The 22,487-nt window shown below is 35.5% G+C and overlaps 2 protein-coding genes across 10 annotated transcripts in view; one reads left to right on the top strand and one right to left on the bottom strand.

Annotated features, from left to right (window-relative positions):
* The window catches only part of rab27b (RAB27B, member RAS oncogene family), a 40,196-nt gene extending 34,412 nt beyond the window's left edge, over positions 1-5,784 (top strand). For all 4 annotated transcript variants that reach the window (XM_084137313.1, XM_084137316.1, XM_084137315.1 and 1 more), the window contains 3 exons: positions 1,769-1,872; positions 2,060-2,183; positions 3,764-5,784. In XM_084137313.1, coding sequence (XP_083993439.1) covers positions 1,769-1,872; positions 2,060-2,183; positions 3,764-3,950 — 415 coding nt within the window. In that variant the 3' untranslated portion in view covers positions 3,951-5,784. The remainder of the gene's footprint in view (positions 1-1,768; positions 1,873-2,059; positions 2,184-3,763) is intronic.
* A 4,239-nt stretch (positions 5,785-10,023) lies between these two features.
* LOC311097540 (uncharacterized protein) overlaps positions 10,024-22,487 on the bottom strand; it is a 39,503-nt gene continuing 27,039 nt past the window's right edge. For all 6 annotated transcript variants that reach the window (XM_084137307.1, XM_084137309.1, XM_084137306.1 and 3 more), the window contains 14 exons: positions 21,837-21,932; positions 21,499-21,639; positions 20,210-20,305; positions 19,652-19,858; positions 18,968-19,072; positions 18,243-18,395; positions 16,795-16,962; positions 16,354-16,527; positions 15,127-15,216; positions 14,121-14,204; positions 13,920-14,038; positions 12,195-12,303; positions 11,538-11,701; positions 10,024-10,888 (listed from right to left, as the gene is read on the bottom strand). In XM_084137307.1, the coding sequence (XP_083993433.1) occupies positions 10,777-10,888; positions 11,538-11,701; positions 12,195-12,303; positions 13,920-14,038; positions 14,121-14,204; positions 15,127-15,216; positions 16,354-16,527; positions 16,795-16,962; positions 18,243-18,395; positions 18,968-19,072; positions 19,652-19,858; positions 20,210-20,305; positions 21,499-21,639; positions 21,837-21,932 (1,818 nt within the window). In that variant the 3' untranslated portion in view covers positions 10,024-10,776. The remainder of the gene's footprint in view (positions 10,889-11,537; positions 11,702-12,194; positions 12,304-13,919; positions 14,039-14,120; positions 14,205-15,126; positions 15,217-16,353; positions 16,528-16,794; positions 16,963-18,242; positions 18,396-18,967; positions 19,073-19,651; positions 19,859-20,209; positions 20,306-21,498; positions 21,640-21,836; positions 21,933-22,487) is intronic.

Genomic DNA, 22,487 nt, shown 5'->3' on the forward strand with positions numbered 1-22,487 from the left:
AGTATATATATATATGCATACATACTGTGTATATATAGGGTATATCATTTTAAACAATTAGTTTTTTAATGAATTGTAATTTATGTATTTTTATCTTTTTATTATTTATTTACTGTATGTATCTGTTTATTATTTTAATTTAATGATATATACATTAATAGAATTTTATTTATTTTATGTTATTTATTTAATTATTTATGATTTAATCTAATTTAATCTAATTATTTATGAGTTTTAATATATTTATATTTATATCTTTTTAGTATTTTATGTATCTATATAATTTTTTCATTCAATTATTTATAGAATTATTATTTATTAATATAATTATTAATATAATTTTATGTTTTATTTATTTTAATATTTTTATTATTTATTTATTCATTTATTTTTTTACATTTTTACATTTTTACATGGTTTATCTCTAAACTTTTCCACGGACCCCAGTTTGAAATAAACCCCTGATCTGGAGGACTGAATCTGTTCTCTCTTTGAATTGATTCTCTCTTCGATTCGGTTCCCTGTTTGATTTGATTCTCTTTTTGATTCGGCTCCCTGTTTGATTCGGTTCCCTCATTGATTCAGTTCCCTGTTTGATTCGATTCTCTTTTTGATTCGGCTCCCTGTTTGATTCGGTTCTCCCTTTGATTCGGCTCCCTGTTTGATTCGGTTCTCCCTTTGATTCGGCTCCCTGTTTGATTCGGTTCTCCCTTTGATTCGGCTCCCTGTTTGATTCGGTTCCCTCATTGATTCAGTTCCCTGTTTGATTCGATTCTCTTTTTGATTCGGCTCCCTGTTTGATTCGGTTCTCCCTTTGATTCGGCTCCCTGTTTGATTCGGTTCTCCCTTTGATTCGGCTCCCTGTTTGATTCGGTTCCCTCATTGATTCAGTTCCCTGTTTGATTCGATTCTCTTTTTGATTCGGCTCCCTGTTTGATTCGGTTCTCCCTTTGATTCGGCTCCCTGTTTGATTCGGTTCTCCCTTTGATTCGGCTCCCTGTTTGATTCGGTTCCCTCATTGATTCAGTTCCCTGTTTGATTCGTTCACTTCAGCTGCTGCACTGGTGTTCGATTCAGTGATTGTAGGACGTTTATGCCCTCAGACTAAACACAGATAACGGAGTGTGTTTCCTTCATCACACCAGTGAAGGTGATGACTGAACCACCAGAGTCTGATGCTGACGCTGGTCCTGAAATAGCAAATCCGTGTCATCTGTGTTTAATGCACATCAAGGCTGCGTTTATTTTTATATCAGAAATGTGTGATACATTTCAGCAACCAAATTTGCTTGGGCTGAACTGCAATTTTTGGTTACCGAAATGTATAAAAAGTTATATCTCAATGTTTTTGCGTTTCCCCCAAAAGAAAGTTCTTTGAAATAGTTTTTTTTCTCCCATCTCGTTTTTTTAATCTCCGTATATGAGACGTCTTTCAAAAACATTGAAAAATCATAATAATTCCAAACGTTTGAGCAGTTGTTTATGCACTGTATTCATTATAGTTTTACTGATCCTGTTAGTATTGTCTTCATTATTAAATGTACGTTTGAATGAATCTGTCATGTTTTTATTACAGTCACCATTTAAATGTTTATATCTCAATGATGAATTGCAGTAGAAATATAATTCTGTTATTAAAAAGTGCAGTGAAATGTTTTATTAGAGTTGGCTGAGTAAAGTTGACTGGGTTTGTGTTAGCACTGTATGTTGAGATGACGTGAGGATTGTAGTTGAGTGTGTCAGTGAATGTTGGTCTGTTCTCCAACAGGTTCAGGAGTTTAACCACAGCGTTCTTCAGAGATGCGATGGGATTCCTGCTCATGTTCGACCTGACGAGCCAGCAGAGTTTCCTCAACGTCAGGAACTGGATGAGTACGTGTCCTAGCTAACCGTCGATAACCAGACTTGCAGACAAAGAACTGGTTATTGACTCCATTATGACTTTGTTTTCCGATCATTTCGGCTCTTTAGACTTGCTGACAGTGTTTCATTTACACTAAAACCTGAAACAGTGACTGTAAAACTGCTGTACTGTGTGTGTGTGTGTGTGTGTGTGTAGGTCAGCTCCAGGCTAACGCCTATTGTGAGAATCCAGATATTGTTCTTGTGGGTAATAAAGCCGATCTGTCCGACCAGAGAGAAGTTCAGGAGAAACAGGCTAAAGAACTAGCGGACAAGTACGGGTGAGTTCAGTCTCTGATTGCTCTTGAATCCTGAAGAGTTTCTGCCTTAGAAGCTTCCGTTCTTCTGCTTGGCCAGATAGAAATGAACAATAAATATTTATTATTAGGGCTGCACAATATATAGAAATTATTGAAATATCACAAATGTATATATCGCGATATGCATATCGCAACGGCTTGTAATAACTGCGGTCATGAACAAAAGACAAAGAGAAAATCACTCGCTTCTCTTGGCTGAATAACTTCTGTAGCTTTAATAAGAATCAGTATTTATATATATTTAATTCATACAGTGAAAACTAAGCCGTGTTTTATTTTTACATTTGATGATTCAGTTTCTGTTGTTAAAGGAACACGCCGAATTTTTGTGACTTTATCTTATTCACCGTATCCCCCAGAGTTAGATAAGTCCACACACACCCTTCTCATCTCTGTGCGTGCCGTAACTCTGTCTGACACACCCCCGCTAGCCTAGCTTAGCACAAAGACTGGAGGTAAATGGCTCCAGCTAGCATACTGCTCCCAATAAGTGACAAAATAACGCCAACATTTTCCTATTTACATGTTGTGATGTGTATAGTCACAGCGTGTCAAAATAACAAGATCACATGACACAGCCATCTTCTAACCGTATACACACTGGGAACTATATTCTCAGTATACAACCGTATGTATACGGTTAGAAGACGTCTGTGTCTCGTGTGTTTGTGAAGCTGATTCATATCTACACATGACAACGGCTCTCTCTGGATCAGAACGCAGATCTGAATGTTCGCTGTGATTTTGTCAGATTATTAGACACAGGAGAATCACTGTCATTTAGGAATAAGATCACGTGTTTGAATCGAGATCTTTTACTTACTTCAATGAGCTCATTGTTTCTACCTTTAATTATTACATTGTTCAAATTAATAAATTTTTAGCTAACTGTGATTTTGTATATGTACGTATATGTGACCCTGGACCACGTCACCAGTCTCGAGTCGCACGGGTATATCTGTGGCAATAGCCAACAATACATTGTATGGGTCAAAATTATCCATTTTTCTTTTATGCCAAAAATCATGAGGATATTAAGTACAGATCATGATCCATGAAGATATTTAGTAAATTTCCTACCGTAAATATATAAACAAATATATAACATGTATTTTTGTGAGTGAATGCAGGACAATCGCCAACATAAATGAACAACTTTAAAAAACAACATGTTTCAATGTTTTTGCACCCTCAGATTCCAGATTTTCAATAGTTGTATCTCGACCAAATATTGTCCTATCCTAACAAACCATACATCAATGGAAAGCTCATTTATTACTTAAAAAAATTACCCATAAGACTGGTTTAGTGGTCCAGGGTCACATGTGTGATAACAGATCACTCTAAATTGTAACATTGACTCGTGCACTTTCTGTAAAGCTGCTCTGAAATGATGTATTGTGAAAGCGCTAGACGAATAAACGTGAACTGAATTGAATTATGAATTGTGCAGCTGTAATATGCATATGAAACACATTCAGATGTGTGCGCGAGTCCAGGCTTCATCTCTGATGTCTGTTTGTGTTTGCGTCGTCTCCCAGCATTCCCTACTTCGAGACGAGTGCGGCCACCGGCGCGGAGGTGGACAAGGCCGTGGTCACGCTACTGGACCTGGTGATGAAGAGGATGGAGCAGTGTGTGGACAAACCCGCGCCCGACACACACAACACGGACGGCTCCAGCAAACTGGACGCTGCGCCCGCCAACGAGAAGAAGTGTGCATGTTAAAGCAGGCAGTGGCCTTCCTCTAGTGGACCATCTCAGAGCGACTGGATCTCGCACGCCCCATCTGACCACTGCATTACAGATGTGTGTGTGTGTGTGTGTGTGTGTGTGTGGACATTTGTATTTCTCATTGGAGAGTTTGTGAGAGCTGTCGTACTGCCCCGTGATCTTTAACAAACCCTGCCAAATTTATCCCGGATTAAAACTATTTGCAAATGCATCTCAAGTTTTGAATAATTAATGCTTTTGAACGAGTCTCTTATTCTCACCACGAGTGCGTTTATTTGATCACAAATGCAGTAAAAATTGTGAAATATTATTCCAATGTAAATCATCTGTTTTCTATGTGAATATATAGTAAAGTGTAATTTATTCCTGTGATCAAAGCTGTATTTTCAGCATCATTACTCCAGTCTTCAGTGTCACATGATCCTTCAGAATTCATGAGTTGAGACATTTCTGAATATTATCATGTTTTTGTAGAAAATGTGACGCATTTTATTTTTCAGGATTCTTTGATGAATATAAAGTTCAAAAGAACAGCTTTTTTTTTAATAGAAATATTTTGTAACATTTAAATTTCTTTACTGTCACTTTTGATCAATTTAATGCGTCCTCGCTGAATAAAAGTAGACTTACCCCAAACTTTAGAATGGTAGTGTATCACGGTTTCCACAAAAATATGAACTATTTTCAACATTGATAATAATCATAAATGTTTCTTGATCATCAAATCATCATATGATAATGATTTGTGAAGGATCATGTGACACTGAAGACTGGAGTAATGATGCTGAAAATTCAGCTTTGATCACAGGAATAAATCACATTTAACTATATATTCACAGCTATTTTAAATTGTAATAATATTTCACTGTTTTCACTGTATTTTTGATCAAATAAAAGCCACTTTGGTGAGCAGAAGAGACTCGTTCAAAAGCGTTAAAAGAAATCCTAATTCTTAAAAACGTTTGACCAGTTGTGTTTTGATCTTATGTCAGAAAAAACAAAATCCAAATGATTTTATGGACCATAATCTGAATTGGACATCTAAATGAATGTACATACAGTATCTGGGTTCAGCATTCATGTATGGGTGATTTGAGCAGTGGTCACGCCTGTAGAACGGTCTAGAAAGGGTTTGTGCCGAACACTATTACACTGCCTGTCCGAGTGGGTCTTTGGTGAATGGAAACCTGTGCATGTCTACAGGCCAAAGAGACGCTTCAGCTTCTGAATGTCCATCACCTTAGTTTTATTGAGTATTTGAGATGCTGTCGTGTCTCGTGACGATGCGTGTCTGTGCATGCGGCCAACAGTAGGTTCACTCGCGGCTTTAGACGTCTCTCACAATCACACTTTAGGATTATTGACTGGAGCTCGATCACCTACAGACCTCTGGGGGATTTCAGATTGAATTATTAGATTGTGTTCAGAGAAAAGTTAATGAACTGTAGAAAGTAGAGATTGATGCAAAAAAAAAAAAAAATGCAAACAAATAATTGAATAATTATGGTGTGTTTATGTGTTTGTGAGCGGCTCTAACACACTTCTGTATGGAAGATTGTTTTCACCACAGAATCAAAAAAAAATTCTCTCTCCAGGGTTATCATCATTAACTAAAACTATTAAAAACATTTCTGTTAATTGAAATAAAGCTGAAATAAAATACAATGTCGATATTAGTTGAAAAACTAAACAAAAATTGACAGTTAACTTTAAGTTTAAGCACTAAAATTAGCAAAATAAATATAAACTATATATTAAATCTAAATAGCAATTTTAAAAAAATAATACATTTACAAAAGCACATAATGAAATGACCCAAAAAATTACCAAAATTAACATGAAAACTAAAAATATAAAGATAATTCAAAATATTAATAAAAGTAAAATAGAAGGCTGAAATAACACTATCTCACAATTCTGACTTTATAACTTGCAGCTGGGAGTTTATATCTCACATTCGTGATGTACACTATTGCAAGAAAAACAGTTGTGAGATAAAATTTTCTTTCTTTTTTATTCCGTGACAGAAACAAGCTTCCATACTTCTGACTTCTGAAGATTTGAAAGAAATGAAACGGCCAGCGACTCTTTTTAATGCATCTGTGTATGAAAGACAATATCCCGAAAACACATGCAGATCATAAGTCAGCCTACATTCACAAGCATTAGGATGTTTTGCTTTGTGACATTATTTTCACACATTTCAACGTCAGATTCTCATTACTGTAAGTGTATGAGTGCTTGACTTTATTATATTTCTCACAATTCCTACAATACAGTGTTTAATTTGTATTTACAGTAAATCAGCAAAAAGGCAGTACAACATACTATCCTGGTGTTCAGTTAAATGCATCATGTTATTTTTCTTTATTATTGCAGTGGTATCATATCATTTGGAGGTATTTTTTAAAACTGCAATTGTTTATAGGCAAAGAAATCTTGGTCCTAATATGATAATAGGCTTCATTTTTCATTTCAAATATGTCTTATGAATTTGGCATGACATAATACTACTTGGATGTGTTCTTGTACAGCCAGATTAATACAAATTTCCTTCTGTTTTTAATTTTTTGTTTTTTGTTTGTTTTGGTGAATATCATAAAAACATGTCCAGGTCATATTTCACCCTAAATTCAAAACCATTAAGATGTTTTGCACTGTGATGCTAATTTAATGACAGTTAAACACGTCTTCATAAATTTTACTTTTGATTTCTCATTACTGTGATAAAAATAGGCTTCATACTATTTATTTATTTTAATATAATGTTTGGTTGTTTAAAGTTTGGTTTTTTTTATCATATAAGTTCAGGGTGAAATATGACCTGTCGAGTTATTGACAGGTTTGGTGACATTCATATTGTTATGATTGTTTAACGAGGTCTGTATTAGAGCTCAGAATGATTGATAAGGTTTCTAGAGTCTGTTTGATGTTTTGATTCGTAAGGCCCGTTCACACCAATAATGATAACTAAAAAGATAATTATAATGATATTAGCGTCCACACCAGCGGACGATTTCGTTATGTTTAAGCGCGCGCTGCAGTTTTTTCGTCTGCAGCTTTAAATGTTCGCGCCCTTTAAAGCAGGATGGATTCTGATTGGCTGTCAGCGTCTTTAACGTTAAAAAAAAGAGATTCAAACCATATCGTTTCTCTTTGTCGTTGTTATTATGCGGTGTGGACTCTGCTATTCTTTTATATTTAGATAACTTGTAGTTATCGTCCTTTGTGTGAACGGGCCTTAACACGGTTTTATTTCTGTCCTCTGGTGCCAAATCATCCCGTGCCATAATATCACCTCAGTTCCTCATGATTCACGTCTTAAACACACTCGCATTGAATATTATGAGTGTGAGTGTGTATGTGTGTGTGGAACGATTGATCGCACATGCCTTTCAATGTGACAATCTCTGGACCAACATTTCTGTTTGAAGAACATTCAGATTAGCTTTTGTGTTTCCACTGAACTTCTGCTTGGCCTTGAACAGAGCCGCGTCTCTTGAGCTTCTCGTGTGTTTAGTACCTCATGTGGTTTAAGGAATGGCTTTATGACAAGTGATGTTGTTCTCTTAAAAGTTTACATTGAAGGATTTTCTCTCCTTGTGCCTGTAAAGATCTACTGACCAATGACACGCTTCCCGAGTCGTTAATAGGGTCCTGAACTCCTCTAAGCTAGTTTAACGCATTACAAGTATATTTGGCGAAATATAGCAGAAAATAACACAAAGAGAACTGAACTGAACTGAACTGTAACTGTAAAGCAGGTCAAAAAAACAACTTCAGATTTCTTTGAGAGCGTTTATTTTTTGTTATGCGTGTAACATGTTACTAAAGAATAAAGAGGAAAAATGCACTTGGGTTTTTATGTTTTCTTTCGTTCTTTCCTTTTTTTTGTACTGTGTGTGAATAATGAAGTGTAAAATAAAAAATAAATACAGACTTTCACGTGCTCACAAGAAACATATGGCATGCTCACGAGAAACTATTGTGTGCGCACGAGAAACGTATCTCGTGCACAAGAGATACTTTCACAAAACGCCTGTATATAAAGGTCCCTTTAGGGGCTCCATACTTAAGCACGTTGTAGACTTAAAAAACAAAAAGCTGAAAAATCTTCTTTTTTTTGCCCACAATCAAAAAAATAAAAGAATGCATGAGTCTAGAATTAAATGGGTTTTTTTGTTTGTTTTTTTGTTTTTTTTAAACAGAGGCTCTGCTCTTTCTTTTGTAAGATTGCAAGTTCAGATATTCATAAAAATAAAAAAAATGAACAAAAATTGTGAAAATGATCAAAAATCAATTGGTGGTGGCTGTAAACTTTTTTTTTAAATGCTAGAGGTGAAAGCGTTAAATATGCAAATAAGGCCTTAGCTAATTAATACGCATTCATTTGAATACAGTTCCAGGACAGCAATCTGAACATTGAATAAAGCCAGGTTCTTGTTTCATTAAGGGGCCGTTTACACGACACTGGTTTCAACTAAAAACTGAAAACTTTATGCATTTTGGCCGTTCATTTACTACACGACAACAGCGTTTTGGGGGGACTAAAAACGCAAACTTTTGAAAACCAGTTTCAAAGTGCACTTTTTTTAAAACGACACCATTATCATCTTTGTGTGAATTTTTTCGGATCCGTGTGAATGGCCTCATTTCGACAATGTTGTCGTTTGTATGTGAAAAACACACAAAGGAGTGTTTAAAGGGTACATAAAGGGTTTAAAGTTTTAAAGGGGACATATCATGAAAATCTGACTTTTTCCGTGTTTAAGTGCTATAATCGGGTCCCCTGGGCATCTACAGTACCAACCCTGAAAACGTGAAAAGTGAAACCCAGTAACTGTTTTGGTGAGCCTTTCTCTGCGAGCATGTTAATAAGCCGATCTGATTTCACTCCCCTTCTGACGTAAGAAGAGGATCTTATTATAATATTACCGGCCCTTAATCTGCACGTTTCCACTGGTTTTCGCCAGTGACAACAGTGTAACCAGTTCTAACGCAATGGCAAAAGTTGGAGCAAAGCATGAAACTGTTCTGTGGTTGAGCACAGACGAGCACTGAACACTATTGACCAAAACAGGTCACAGCTGTCTTATAAACACCTCAGGAACTGTCAACTTGTGTAAAAGTTAAACATGATGATGAGATTAATCAATGCAACTCCACAACAACTACATAAATGTATGAGTCTCTCTGTAAGCCTGCACTCCACGGTTATTTCTGAGATTTGACTGAAATTCGCGTGTGTTATTGCCGGAGTCCGAAGCTCGTGTGAAGGATCGGCCTCTTCTGAACGGAGGCGGAGCAACAGCTCATTTGCATTTAAAGGGACACACACAAAAATGGGTTTTTGGCCATAGATTTATAATACATCTGGTGAAAAGGGGCATAATATGTCACCTTTAAGGGATCAAATTATTGACTACAGGGGGACTTTAACTCTATCCCTGACAGAATTTACCGGTTAGCCATGTTTCCACTGTTATACAGTAGGGGGCGCTGTTACGCATCTTCTGAAAGAGTACAGCATCTCCAGATCAAAACACAAGAGAAGAAGCAGAAACAATTGATAGAAGACATTAAAACAGCATCAAAACTGCCTAATGTTACTGAATGAAATATCGACCCAGGACGAGTTACAGGACTGTGAAGCTTTGAGGCGTTGATGGACTCGATCTACTCCATCTGTGTTTTGATCATCGCTCTGAATCTGATCCAAGGAAATCTTTAACAAAAACACCATTTTCTCAGCTTTTTGTTCAAAATGTTGCTTTTTTATTAAACTTTAAAGTGTTGATAAAAAATATATATGTAGGAAGCTAGAATAAAATGTTGTTGTCTCTGTTCTTTCTTTGGCGTCGCATGTTCAGATATTCATACAACATAATATTCTGGGAGCCATTAAAGTTTTGTGAAAATTATCAGAAAAAGCTGGTGGGAAAAGAGTTAAAAAGGTGTTTTTTATTTTATTTTATTGAATTACTCTCTGCCTTTTGTGGCATTTTAGTTAATGCTAGTTTATTAACGTTCTAAACAAAGTAAAAAAAAAATGAAAAGGGCGACAATCATGATTTAGCATATTTTATTACCATTTTGTGCAACAAATAAAACCCCATGGAGTAAAAGTCTGCTGCTGTGTTTTAAGTGGCACTAAACGGAGCGTGTGAAGAATCCAGACAGACACACATGATCCCTTTCAACATGTTATATTATCTTTAACACTTAAACACGATTCCCATAACTGGTTAATAACCGTCAGCAGAAGTACAGTAACATCAGCAGTTTCACACATTCACCTGCTCTGATCACTGAAGGCATGCAAGTTCACGTAAAGTCCCCGAAGAAATCTAAACATGGTGCCATGAATAACTACACACTTCATTAATTTCTACCTTGTTTATGCTAATATATGCATGATGTAAACAAGCTGATAGAAAAAAATAACAATAGAAATAACAGAACGGATAGTTTGATAGAGAACATTAACCACTGAACATGTAGAATAGACCGATAGCTTACTGTAAATGAACAAACCAGGGACGTCTGTTACTGTAAAGCAGATTTTCCTGCAATATTCTCTGTTAGATTATATTCCTGAGAGTGTCAGTCCACAGGAGAGAGCTTTTCCACAACATTATTGTTGTCCAGTTCGTATGGAGTTCCTCTGGATCTGAGGTGTTTCCGTGATCCGGTTTGATGTTTTCGGGCGTCTGGTCTCAGTGGAAACAGTTTGTCTGAACTGAGACCGACAGCAGATCCAGATTGAGTTGGTTTTGGGCAGTTTTTGATATAGTTCCAGGTTTGGCCTGTGTTTGTGAGGTCAGACCTGCGAGATCTGCTTCTCTGTGAGTTTGGACTGTTGCTCTTCCTCATCTTCATCGTCATCGAAGGTCAGCTTCAGGTTTTCTAGAGTTTGTCTCGACTCTTTCCTCCTGTGGGACACACATGACAAACAATATTAGGAGAGCATTAACCTAGAATAAATGTTTGATATTAAGGACTTTTAGTTTCTAGCAAGGCCTTCATGCAAAATACAGTCTCAAAAAATTATATTTTTATTAGATTTAACAAACATGCATCAAATATATGTATAAAATGCAATAATATAAAATGCATCAAATAAATGTAATTTATATGAATACATTATTGTGTATATATTAACAGAAATATTTATAATTATAATATATACATATTTATTTTAAATAAATGTAATTTATATTATTTAATTAATATGGTGTATATGGTAACACATTTATTTATATGTAATTTTAATAAAATACATATATTCATAAATAATTACTAATTATTTTATAAATGAAATTTACATTGATCTAAAATAATAGTGTATTTACACAAACATTTATTTATAATTATAATTTATGTATTTTTATTTAATATATGGATATGGTGTATATTAACACAAATATGTATAATATAATAAAATACAAGTATACATTATTTTATAAATGTAATTGTAATTAATGCATATTACGGTGCATTTATTAACACAAATGTTTAAGTATAATTTTAATTAAAAAAACGTGTGTGTGTGTGAGTGTGTGTGTGTGTGTGTGTACGTACTTGTTGGTCAGCTGTTGGTCCAGCAGTTGTCTCTGCAGTCGGCTGTTGGCTTCTCTCTCCTCCATCAGTTCTCTCTGTGTGTGTCGGTGTTGAACGTCCCGCCGACTCGCCTCTTCCTCGGCCTCGTTCAGCTGTCTCTTCAACACACGGATCCGCTGAGTCATCTACAAACACACACAACCTTCAGACCAGAGGACCAAAACATGTGCTGAGTCATCCCAAAACACTGCTTTTCCACAGTTTGTCCTCCAGGAGAACATTGGAAGTCTGATCACTTGTTCAATCACTAACGATAACTACGAGAATAAAACTTGCATTGGCACAAACACAAACAAATATGGAAAGATAAATGTAAGTATAAAAGAGATCATTTATTAAAGAAATATTATTACATTATTAAATAATTGTGTGTGAGTGTGTGTGATGTGCTGTTGTTCAGTGTTGTGTCTCCCTCTGCTGTCTGTCAGTGTGTGTGTCTCAGTGTTGTACCAGCTCCCTCTGCTGTCGGTGAGTGTGTGTGTGTGTGTCGTACCAGCTCCCTCTGCTGTCTGTCAGTGTGTGTGTGATGTGCTGTTGTTCAGTGTTGTGTCTCCCTCTGCTGTCTGTGTGTGTGTGTGTGTGTGTGTGTGTGTGTGTGTGTGTGTGTGTGTGTCGTACCAGCTCCCTCTGCTCTGTGGAGATCCTATTCTCCTCCTCCATCTGCTCCGTCAGCTCGTGGATCTTCCTCTCCAGTTTGCTGATGGTGTTGCTCATGACCACTTTATTCCTGAGGAGCAGAGAGAGAGTCTTTAGAGGATCATTCTGACACAATGTGCTTCTATTTAGAACTCTAGGGTTCTGGACTCAATCTTAAAGAACCCGTCATGCCAAAAAGGTATACGAAGAAATTTCTTAAATGATTGGATAATACAAATAGTATGTTTATGAGCGGTTTAATTCATAACATTTAATTAAAAAAAGAAAAGAAAAAATAATTAAACTAAATTAAAACTAAAATAATTCCGTACAATGATTCATGATGGAAGTATGAAGTGCCTGACGGAACCCTTTAAGATTCCAAATAGAATATTTTCTCCAAAAGCCAAATTATTAGGAAACTTCAGAGCCCATATATGCACACGGCGATGAAATTTTTGAAGAAAAAAAAAAAAAAAAAAAAAAAAATTATATATATATATATGAAAAGGGAGAAAAATGATATTTCAACTCTTGCACAACTATTGCATTCCCCAGAGGAACTCGTGATCACATTAAAGGGGTCATGAACTGATAATTAAAATTTTCCTTGATCTTTTGACAGTTAAGAGGTCGTTATACTCTAAAAAAAAAAATATCCTGCAAGTTTCAAAACTCAAAACTTACTTGATATTCCAGAAAAAGCTTTTATTGAGATCAAGGCCAGAAAACAACAAGATCTGAAAAGTGTGGAATTATGACGTCACAGGGCAGCGAAAGACCGCCTTTGCAGAAGTGAAAGTCTCAGCAGGGCATTATTTATTTGTATTCTGTACATTTCACTGTGGATTATTTGTTAAATCAGTCGTAATTTCGGCGCAGGCTTTAAGCAACGCCACAAACATGTAAGTAACCATGTTTATTCTAACGCCTGATCTGTGATCAGTGATGTGTAATCAAGTTCAGACAGATAATATTTCTCTCAAAATCGTTCAATACTGTTGCATCAGTAAATCAAGCCAGTGACTAAACGATCAACTTCACACTGTGTCTCTTAGTAACATGAAAATAATCTGTTATTTAAACTGTGATTAATTTATATACAGAAAGCGATCAAAGAACGCTCCCTTTCCAATCGCCCAAGCTGTCAATGACGCTGTTACACTGCACAACGAAGCTCTTACTGTATTTACATCGTGTTTGCATTGTTATTTGGTGAAAGCATTCGTGAGAGTGCAGCAATTGCATTGCAATGATGCGATCACTTCATTCACGCGAACAACAGACTTCTGCTCAATGCTCATCACTGCAACCTTTCATGTGATGGAATAGATCTAAATATAATGCTATAAACAACACTTTTCACGATTCGTTAATTAAAAACATAAAAGTATTTGAGAGGGTTCCACATTTTCCCACTTATTTCATATGCAATATGCCAATCACAGCACTGAAGTCTCACACAGACACGCCCCTTCAAACAGAGCGTTCAAATCAGAGGCTAAAATCAGGCTAGGAAATAGCCATTTATTTGTAAATTGTGAAAAAAAATTATGTAAAAATCATATTATCATTATAAATGCACCTCAAGAAACATTATAAAATAATTTAAAAATACAGTTCATGACCCCTTTAAACTTAAATTAATCTCCCGTGAACATGAACTAACAATGAGCATGTGTAAAAGTGTGTGTGTGTGTGTCTGACCTCTCCTCTGCACGCAGTGTGTTCTCCAGCTCTTTGGCTTTGATCTCGGCTCGAGTGACAGAATCGACCTCGACTCTGTTATTCTGAAGTTCCTCCATCTCATTGCGCAGATCTCTCAGCTGCACACATCAGCAGCGTCAGCATCATCATCATCATCTTTCATTATTAAAGATATTTCCATGATTACAGACACACACACACCTGTCTCTCCATGATGGCCTTCTCACACTCCAGCTGCTCGTTGAGATCTTTCTCCTGGATGAGCTTCATCTGCAGTTGCTCAGACTGTGAGAGAGACACACACGTTTACACACCATTCTGTTCATCTGCTTTCCTGACTAAAAACTGTTTGCACTGCAAAAACTGATGTTCTTCCTCAGAACTTCTGTCTTGTTTTCCAGCATCTCAAAGTTGGCCACCGAGTGAAATTACTTGCTTTAACCCTCTTATGCTCTTTGGTCATTTTTGAACGAAAATTAAAAAAAATAATAAAAAATAAATTTCTTCATCGGAATGGTACGAAACTTGGTAAAGGTTTTGGCACTTGCTGTGTGAACACACATGGACATGATTGGAACAGGTTCAATGGTCCTGTAAAAAATAGTCACACTTTTTGCTGCAGCCCAAATAAAATCTGACTGAAAGCTCATTTTTTTTAGATGTCAGGCTCAAATTTTGAACACAACTTGTTTAGATTTATGGCTTTCATTTTATCACAGTTTTAGAGTAAAACATGTTTTTGAAAATATATATTTCAAAATAGTATTTTTGCACATTTTTCATAACAATAAACGTAAAATTCTGTAACTTTTTTAAGTTCACTTTTTAAAACGTTTTTCCCTTCAGCAATAATCCGCCAAGTGTCGTCTTTAAAAAGAGATCAAACTTCAGCCTGTGCTCTAAAGCATTCAAGATTTACGACAGTTTAAGTTGGAAATTTAATTTTCAGGTCTATGCTCAAAAAGTGAATAAATGGATTATACAATAAATATAATTTAGTACCATAAAATTCCCTAAAATATAAAAAACATTATCGAACTAAAATATAGTACATTAATTTCATTGAAATAATTTTTTTATTTTAAATTCAGTCATTTTTGGCCGACACGTGAAGAGCACTAAAGGGTAAAGGGACTTTGCTGTCAGAATGTTTCGATATTCGTACTGGAAAACAAGAGGAGTGGTTTTATCAGTGTCGGTCGGTCACCTGATCCAGAGCTCTCTTGTGTTTGGACACCCATCGTTGCTCGTTCTCGTGAAGCTCCTCCAGATCGGCTTCCAGATCAATGATCTTCTCCTGAAACGCACAGTCTTGTCAGCAGTGCGAACAGACACCAGAACACATAATGCATGAATAAAACTCATGTACATTTTTTTTTAAATGGTTATCTCTGCGCAATCCTCAAAAACGCAAACCTGAGAAAACGCCGACGGCATTTACTCTAGAGAGGAGCGTTTTAAGAAATATATGCACTATATTACATTTTCATTATAATTTTTAATGTATAAATTAATAAATGTTTTTATTTAAACAAATGAATTAAAAATAAACATATTAATGCATTAAAATAAATATATTATTTATTATATTGAATAATAATAATGCAATATAATATATTTATTTTTAAATAATTCAATGAAAATAATAAATAAATAAATGTATTAATACATTTCAATAAATTGAATATATAATATAATGCAATATAATATATTTTTTAATAATTCAATAATCATTAATTTATTCATATTTTTATGTAACAATACAATTTATTAATTAATACTTTTTTTAAATTCTTTTTTATGTATTTATTTCTAAAGCTGTTGTCTTCATTATTAAATGCATATTTGAAAAAATCATGAAAAAAAGTTATGACAGTCAACGGTTAAATGTTCACACTATTCAATATATCATGAAAAAGTTTATATAAAAACTGCCATATACGCAACTTAATATTTTATATAAAACTTTTTTTGAGTTTTTATTTGAGTGCTGATCATTAAATAAATTTGATCAATTAATTGATTATTAATTAAACTTTATTTTTGGTTTCCAGCTAAGTCAGTCCATAAAAGGTCAGTAATTTCAGTGTTTCGTTAAAAAATTATTTTGATGCATCACTAATGCAAATAATATGCAAATAGGCAGTTTTGCACAAACACGGTTACTTAATATTCAGTAATATTATCTCTTTGCTCTTTGACTGCACTGACACTATCAGATGAAAACAAAACTCTGATCTGAATAATGACTCTACTGTCTTCAGTAAAGCAGCTTTACAGCAGAATTTGAATTAGTCTCATATTTGATGAAGTTTGCATCATTGGTTTTCCTGTTCAACACTGTAAAGCTGCTGTATAACCTCTATTGTATTGACTTGACCTGACAGTGTTGTCAGCAGTGAACACACACACACACACACACACGCGCGTGTACCTGTGCTAGTTTGAGCTGTTTGGAGAGGTCGTCTCTGCTCTGGCTGAGCGTCTGCATCTCCATCCGCAGATCCTCCACCGTTCTCTCGGCCTGTTTGCACTGAAGCTGCACTCGCTCACGCAGCTGAATCTCCTCCTCTAGAGTCTGTTCCTTATAGCTCAGCTTATCCGTCACCTACACACACACACACACACACTCAGAGTCATGATGGAGTCCAGTGCAGAGAAAACTTCTACATTAGGACTGATGAGACACACCTAAATCTCTGATACACTCACATACACTTACTGATTTCAAAAACAAATGTCTGATTATTATCAATGTTGAAAACAGTTGTGCTGCTTCATATTTGTGTGGAAACTGTGCTATATATTATATTTTTCAGTATTCTGGGATGAGTGTGTGTGTGTGTGTGTGTGTGTGTGTGTGTGTGTGTCTCACCTCTCCCTGCAGTCTGCAGACGATCTGTGTGAGTCTCAGCAGCTCCTGGTCTTTCTCCAGCACACTCTCCTCCAGCTCCTCCACTCTCAGCTGAGCGTCGGCCCGAAGCTTCTGCTGCAAACTCAGCTCCGCTCGCGCCTGGAGAGCCTCCTGAAGAGAGTCCGCCAGCTGACACACACACACAACAGACCATTAACTTTCTGCATTCATCTTCAGATTCGTTATTCTGAAGATATTTCTCCAACTCTGAAACAACTTTGCTTTTCTACTGATGTCATCAAGGCCGTGTGAGCATAGAAAAATAATACTGCGACCAAATATTCATGATCAAATCATGTGTGTGTGTGTGTGTGTGTGTGTGAGTGTGTGAGTGTATGTGTGAGAGAGAGTGAGTGTTTGTGTGTGAGTGTACAGGTGAAACTCGAAAAATTAGAATATCGTGCAAAAGTTCATTTATTTCAGTAATTCAACTTAAAAGACACGTCGGTAAATCAGTGAATGAACTTGTGCTCCCGGGGGCGGTTCAGCGAAAAGAGGAGGCGTGTTCCGGCGCAAACGTTCCCTGGTGCTATTTTGCAGTTTCAGAAAACAATTCCGCCACTGACCAGGAAAAACCTAGTCTAAAGTCAGTGGCGCGTTCAGATGCTATTTTAAGGGCGCATGGCCATAATGTAGCGTGTGCACAACGCACACACACTTCGCTTCTCTCATCTACACAGACGCAGCAGTTCTCATTTTTAGAAAACCATCCATTATTACAAGGAAAAATATTCCACACGAGGGAAATCATTGTTGTGTCCATGAAGATGTGAAAATAGGCATAAATCTAGCTTACACATTTACTCAAATTATTATACGCCTGTTTAACTGAAGCTAATTTGGGTGTGTTTCTCCATCCCCAATGTCACTTCTCTGTGTTTTACGGCCCTGACGAGAACGTCGGTCTCCTCGGCTGTGAACCGCGCCTGGCAAATCCGCCGTTATAATAGCAATCCGCCATGGAACAAGCACGCCTGCTCTTAAAGGGAATGTGAGATGACGCTCTGATTGGTTTATTTCATGTTACGCCCAAACCACACCTATGAGTAATGAAGCTCCTTCAGACCAACACATTTTAGATTTGTGTCGGGTGCAAGAGTCATTTATCCCGCCGGTATAATAGCAACAGCGCCTGAGATCCGCCCACAAAGTTACTTGCGTTTCGCGTTTGATACTTGCGTTTCAGATCGTTAAAATAGGGCCCTATATAATATATTAGTTTCACCTTTTAAGTTGGATTACTGAAATAAATGAACTTTTACACGATATTCTAATTTTTCAGGTTTCACCTGTATGTGTGTGAGTGAGTGAGTGAGTGAGTGAGTAAGTGAGTGAGTGAGTGAGTGAGTGAGTGAGTGAGTGAGTGAGTGAGTGAGTGAGTGAGTGAGTGAGTGTGTGAGTGTGTGTACCTCCGTCTCCAGTCTGAAAACAGTATTTCCGAGTTCTAGAGCTTTCTTGGTCTTGTTCTCCTTCTCGAGCTCCAGCTCCTCCAGACTGCGCTCAGTCAGCCACAGTTTCTCAGACACACTCTGAGCGTGTTGTGTTTGTTTCTCCAGAGCTTCCTACAGACACACACACACACGCGGAAGATCAGACTCAGGACCAACACACACAATAAAATACAACAAACATGTATACATGTATAAATGTATTTTCAATGATTTTACAAAAATACAATAGATGAACATCTTTCAATAACCATTTTCCTGATGTTGCTTGATTATATTTATTATTTCCCCTAATTTTACATTTCGCTTTTTAAATTATGTTTTTTTTTTTAAGTTTATCGGCATGACAAAAGGAATGAAAGAACAGAGAGAATAATGAATTATAATAAGGAAAATAATAAATAAATAATATAATATATTACTACAACTAATAAAAAAAACAAATAGCTTTTTTTTTTTTTTGAGAAAATTAGTAATATTGTCTTAGCAACTAGCAAAAATAAAACACATTTATTTTATTTCAGTCAATGTTTATTTTATTTCAGGTAATTATTTTTCATGATGATTTTAGTTTTAGTTAATGAAAATAACCCTGCCATGAATATATCATTATACACACTAGCATTTAAAAAGAAATAGTAATAATGATGACATTAAGAGAGTGTGTGTGTTTGTGTCGTACACACCTCTGTGTCTTGTATTTTGTTCTTGAGCGTCTGTTGCAGAAAGTTGAAGGCGTACTCTTGAGTGTTTGCTTCCACCATCACCTCACGTGCCTCCTTCAGCTCGTTCTACACACACACACACACACACACACACACACACACACACACACACACACACACCTGTCAATCATCTCCATCACCTGATCACAGCTCTAGAGTGCATTAGTGCCCGTCCACTTTTCTCCATTCATTTCTCCCACTGGGATTTAAAAAAAAGTCCTGGTTAAAGCGCCATGAACCAAAGCAAAACAGACTGTGAACTGAACATCTTCAGTGAGGGAAAGAACTACAATCCCATGATGCACTGCGAATGACATAATCAAATTAAAAATGATGGAGGATTATAAAACTACTTATAACGACTCCATTACGTCATTTGCATTCATGGGAGTGGGCGGAGCTAACAAGCTCTAGTTTCGACTCTCTGATTGGTGGAATTTTCAGTACAGCATTATGGGTAATGTAGTTCTTCATCAAGAATTCCGCTGTTAAACACGATTATTTTAAGAATAAGTTGAAAAAATGCAGGCTAACAGGTTCAACAGAAGCAAACACCATTGATTAGCAACCTCACAGCTCACTGTCTTTAAAGGTTTATACGTTATCATTAAAAATCTGTGTCCTTATGGAGAAAACGAACTGTACCTCCATCTTTTTGAAGCGCTCCTGCATCACGTTGTTGTTGCTCTCTAACTCCACGATCCTCTCTCTCAGCCGGTTGGTCTCTCCCTGCATCTGTGTGTTGGTCCGCAGAAGATCTTCATTGTTCACCAGAAGTCCTCGCATCTCGAAGCGGATCTGATTCCTCTCCTTCTCCAGCTCGACGCTCTCCGCCTCCAGAAACTGGTTCCTCTGGAGCACATGCATCAACACACGTTAAAGATAATCTACATTTTCTGCATGAATTCTGTGGAAAAACTTGTGATTTTTCTCTTACTGACAGCAGAGAATCATTGTAAAACTTATTGTAAAACTTATTGTAAAGTGTTTCCAGCTCATGCATGTCTATGCAGACACTGGATTGATCTCAACAAAACACTGAGCAAAACATTTCAGTTTTTCTGAATGATTTCCAGTGGACAGAAACCTCTGCAGAACAGCAGAAGAACACTATAGTGTGTGTTTGGCTGTGGAGAGTGTGTTTGGCTATGGAGAGAGAGTGTGTGTGTTTGGCTGTGGAGAGTGTGTGTGTTTGACGCTTACCCTGCGACAGTCGTCCAGCTGATTGGTCAGCTCCTGCACGTAATCACGCTTGTTCGGCTGGTTGTTTCGCTGCATGAGTTGACTCGGTGTCGCCTTCTGGAGAACAACAGTTCAAATACTTTTAATTTTTACTTAGTTATAGTTAAACACAAAGAGTCAGTAAAACACCAATTTATGGCTATATTGAATAATAACTATATATAATAACTATATATATATATATATATATATATATATATATATATATATATATATATATATATATATATATATATATATATATATATATATATATATATATACACACATATATACACACATATATACATATATACACACACATATATATATATATATAAAATGTAAGTTATTTAATTATACAATTAATATATATATATATACATAATTGTAAAATTATAAAATATAAATGTATTTATTTATTTCATAAATATATATATATATATATATATATATATATATATATATATATATATATATATATATATATATATATATATATATATATATAATTATAATTATACTTAATTTAAATTTTATTTTAAATAGTAATTTATTTAATTACATGTATATATACATATATTATCTTTATATATATTGAATGAATATTTAATTAGTTATTGTATTATTTTATTTAATATACACACGCATATATAATTCATTTAAATCTATAATTTAAAAATGTTTTATACATGTATTTAATTACATTAAATATACATATACTACCATTACATAAATTAATTAAATATTTATAATATATATTTGTGTGTATGTGTGCATAATGTATTACTATAATTACTATAAATATGTTATTATATTATTTAAATTATATATATATATATATATATATATATATATATATATAAATATATATATATATATATATATATATATAAATTCTTAGTATAGAATTATAATTAATATATATGTATTTTGTATTATTCTATTTAAATTATATATATATAAACATATATAATTTTTTTTACTAAACTTTAAATATTTGTTATATATATATGTGTGTGTGTGTGTGTGTGTGTGTGTGTGTGTGTGTGTGTGTGTGTGTGTGTGTGTGTGTGTGTGTGTGTGTGTTTATGCATGTATGCATAATGTATTAAAATAATTGTAATTAAAATAATTATGTTATTATATTATTTAAATAATAATTATATATCTATCTATATATTTATATAATCCTCATATATTTTTTATAATCCTAATAATCCTCATTTGACAGTAAAGGAAGGTTATGGTTTGCTGAGGAATAAACTCACGCTCATGTCTCGTCTGCGCGTCAGACTGTCGTAGCCGATGCGCGAGCGGTGACCGAGCGCCGGACTCGTAACGGGACTCACGCTTCGGTTCAGACCAAAGAGGTTCATCTCAGAGACGCCAGGTGACATCACTTCCTGTGTCTGATACAAATACAGATGAAGTTTTATCACAAAAGTTATAATAATTATAAAAGAAGTGGATAATCATTGTTGAAGACAGTTAAGTATTTATGTGACACTTTAAGGTGTTCATACACACACGGATGGAGCTGAAGTACATGTTCTGTCCACTAGAGGGACACACACTCATATATAAACACAGAATGTGACTTATTTACCTTAAAATCTGCCATTCTGTTGATGGGATTGTAGTCCAACGACAGCGTCGCATATGGACTGTTGAAAACTCTGGTAGGACTGTCAAAGCCGCCCATCTGGAGGAACACAGAGGCATTACTGTACATGACTACTGTAAACGCCGACTGCAAATGACTACTGTAAACGCCTACTGTAAATGACTACTGTAAACGCCTACTGCAAATGACTACTGTAAACGCCTACTGTAAATGACTACTGTAAATGCCTACTGCAAATGACTACTGTAAACGCCTACTGTAAATGCCTACTGCAAATGACTACTGTAAACGCCTACTGTACATGACTACTGTAAACGCCTACTGTAAATGCCTACTGCAAATGACTACTGTAAACGCCTATTGTAAATGACTACTGTAAATGCCTACTGCAAATGACTACTGTAAACGCCTACTGTAAACACCTACTGTAAACGCCAACTGTAAATGCCTACTGTAAACGCCTACTGTAATTAACTACTGTAAACGCCTACTGTAAATGCCTACTGTAATTGGCTACTGTAAATGCCTACTGTAAATGACTACTGTAAATGACTACCGTAAATGACTACTGTAAATGCATACAGTAATTGACTACTGTAAACACCTACTGTAATTGACTACTGTAAACACCTA

Source organism: Abramis brama (genome assembly GCF_963993115.1).
Source record: "Abramis brama genome assembly, chromosome: 15".
In the NCBI taxonomy this organism is placed as follows: domain Eukaryota; kingdom Metazoa; phylum Chordata; class Actinopteri; order Cypriniformes; family Leuciscidae; genus Abramis; species Abramis brama.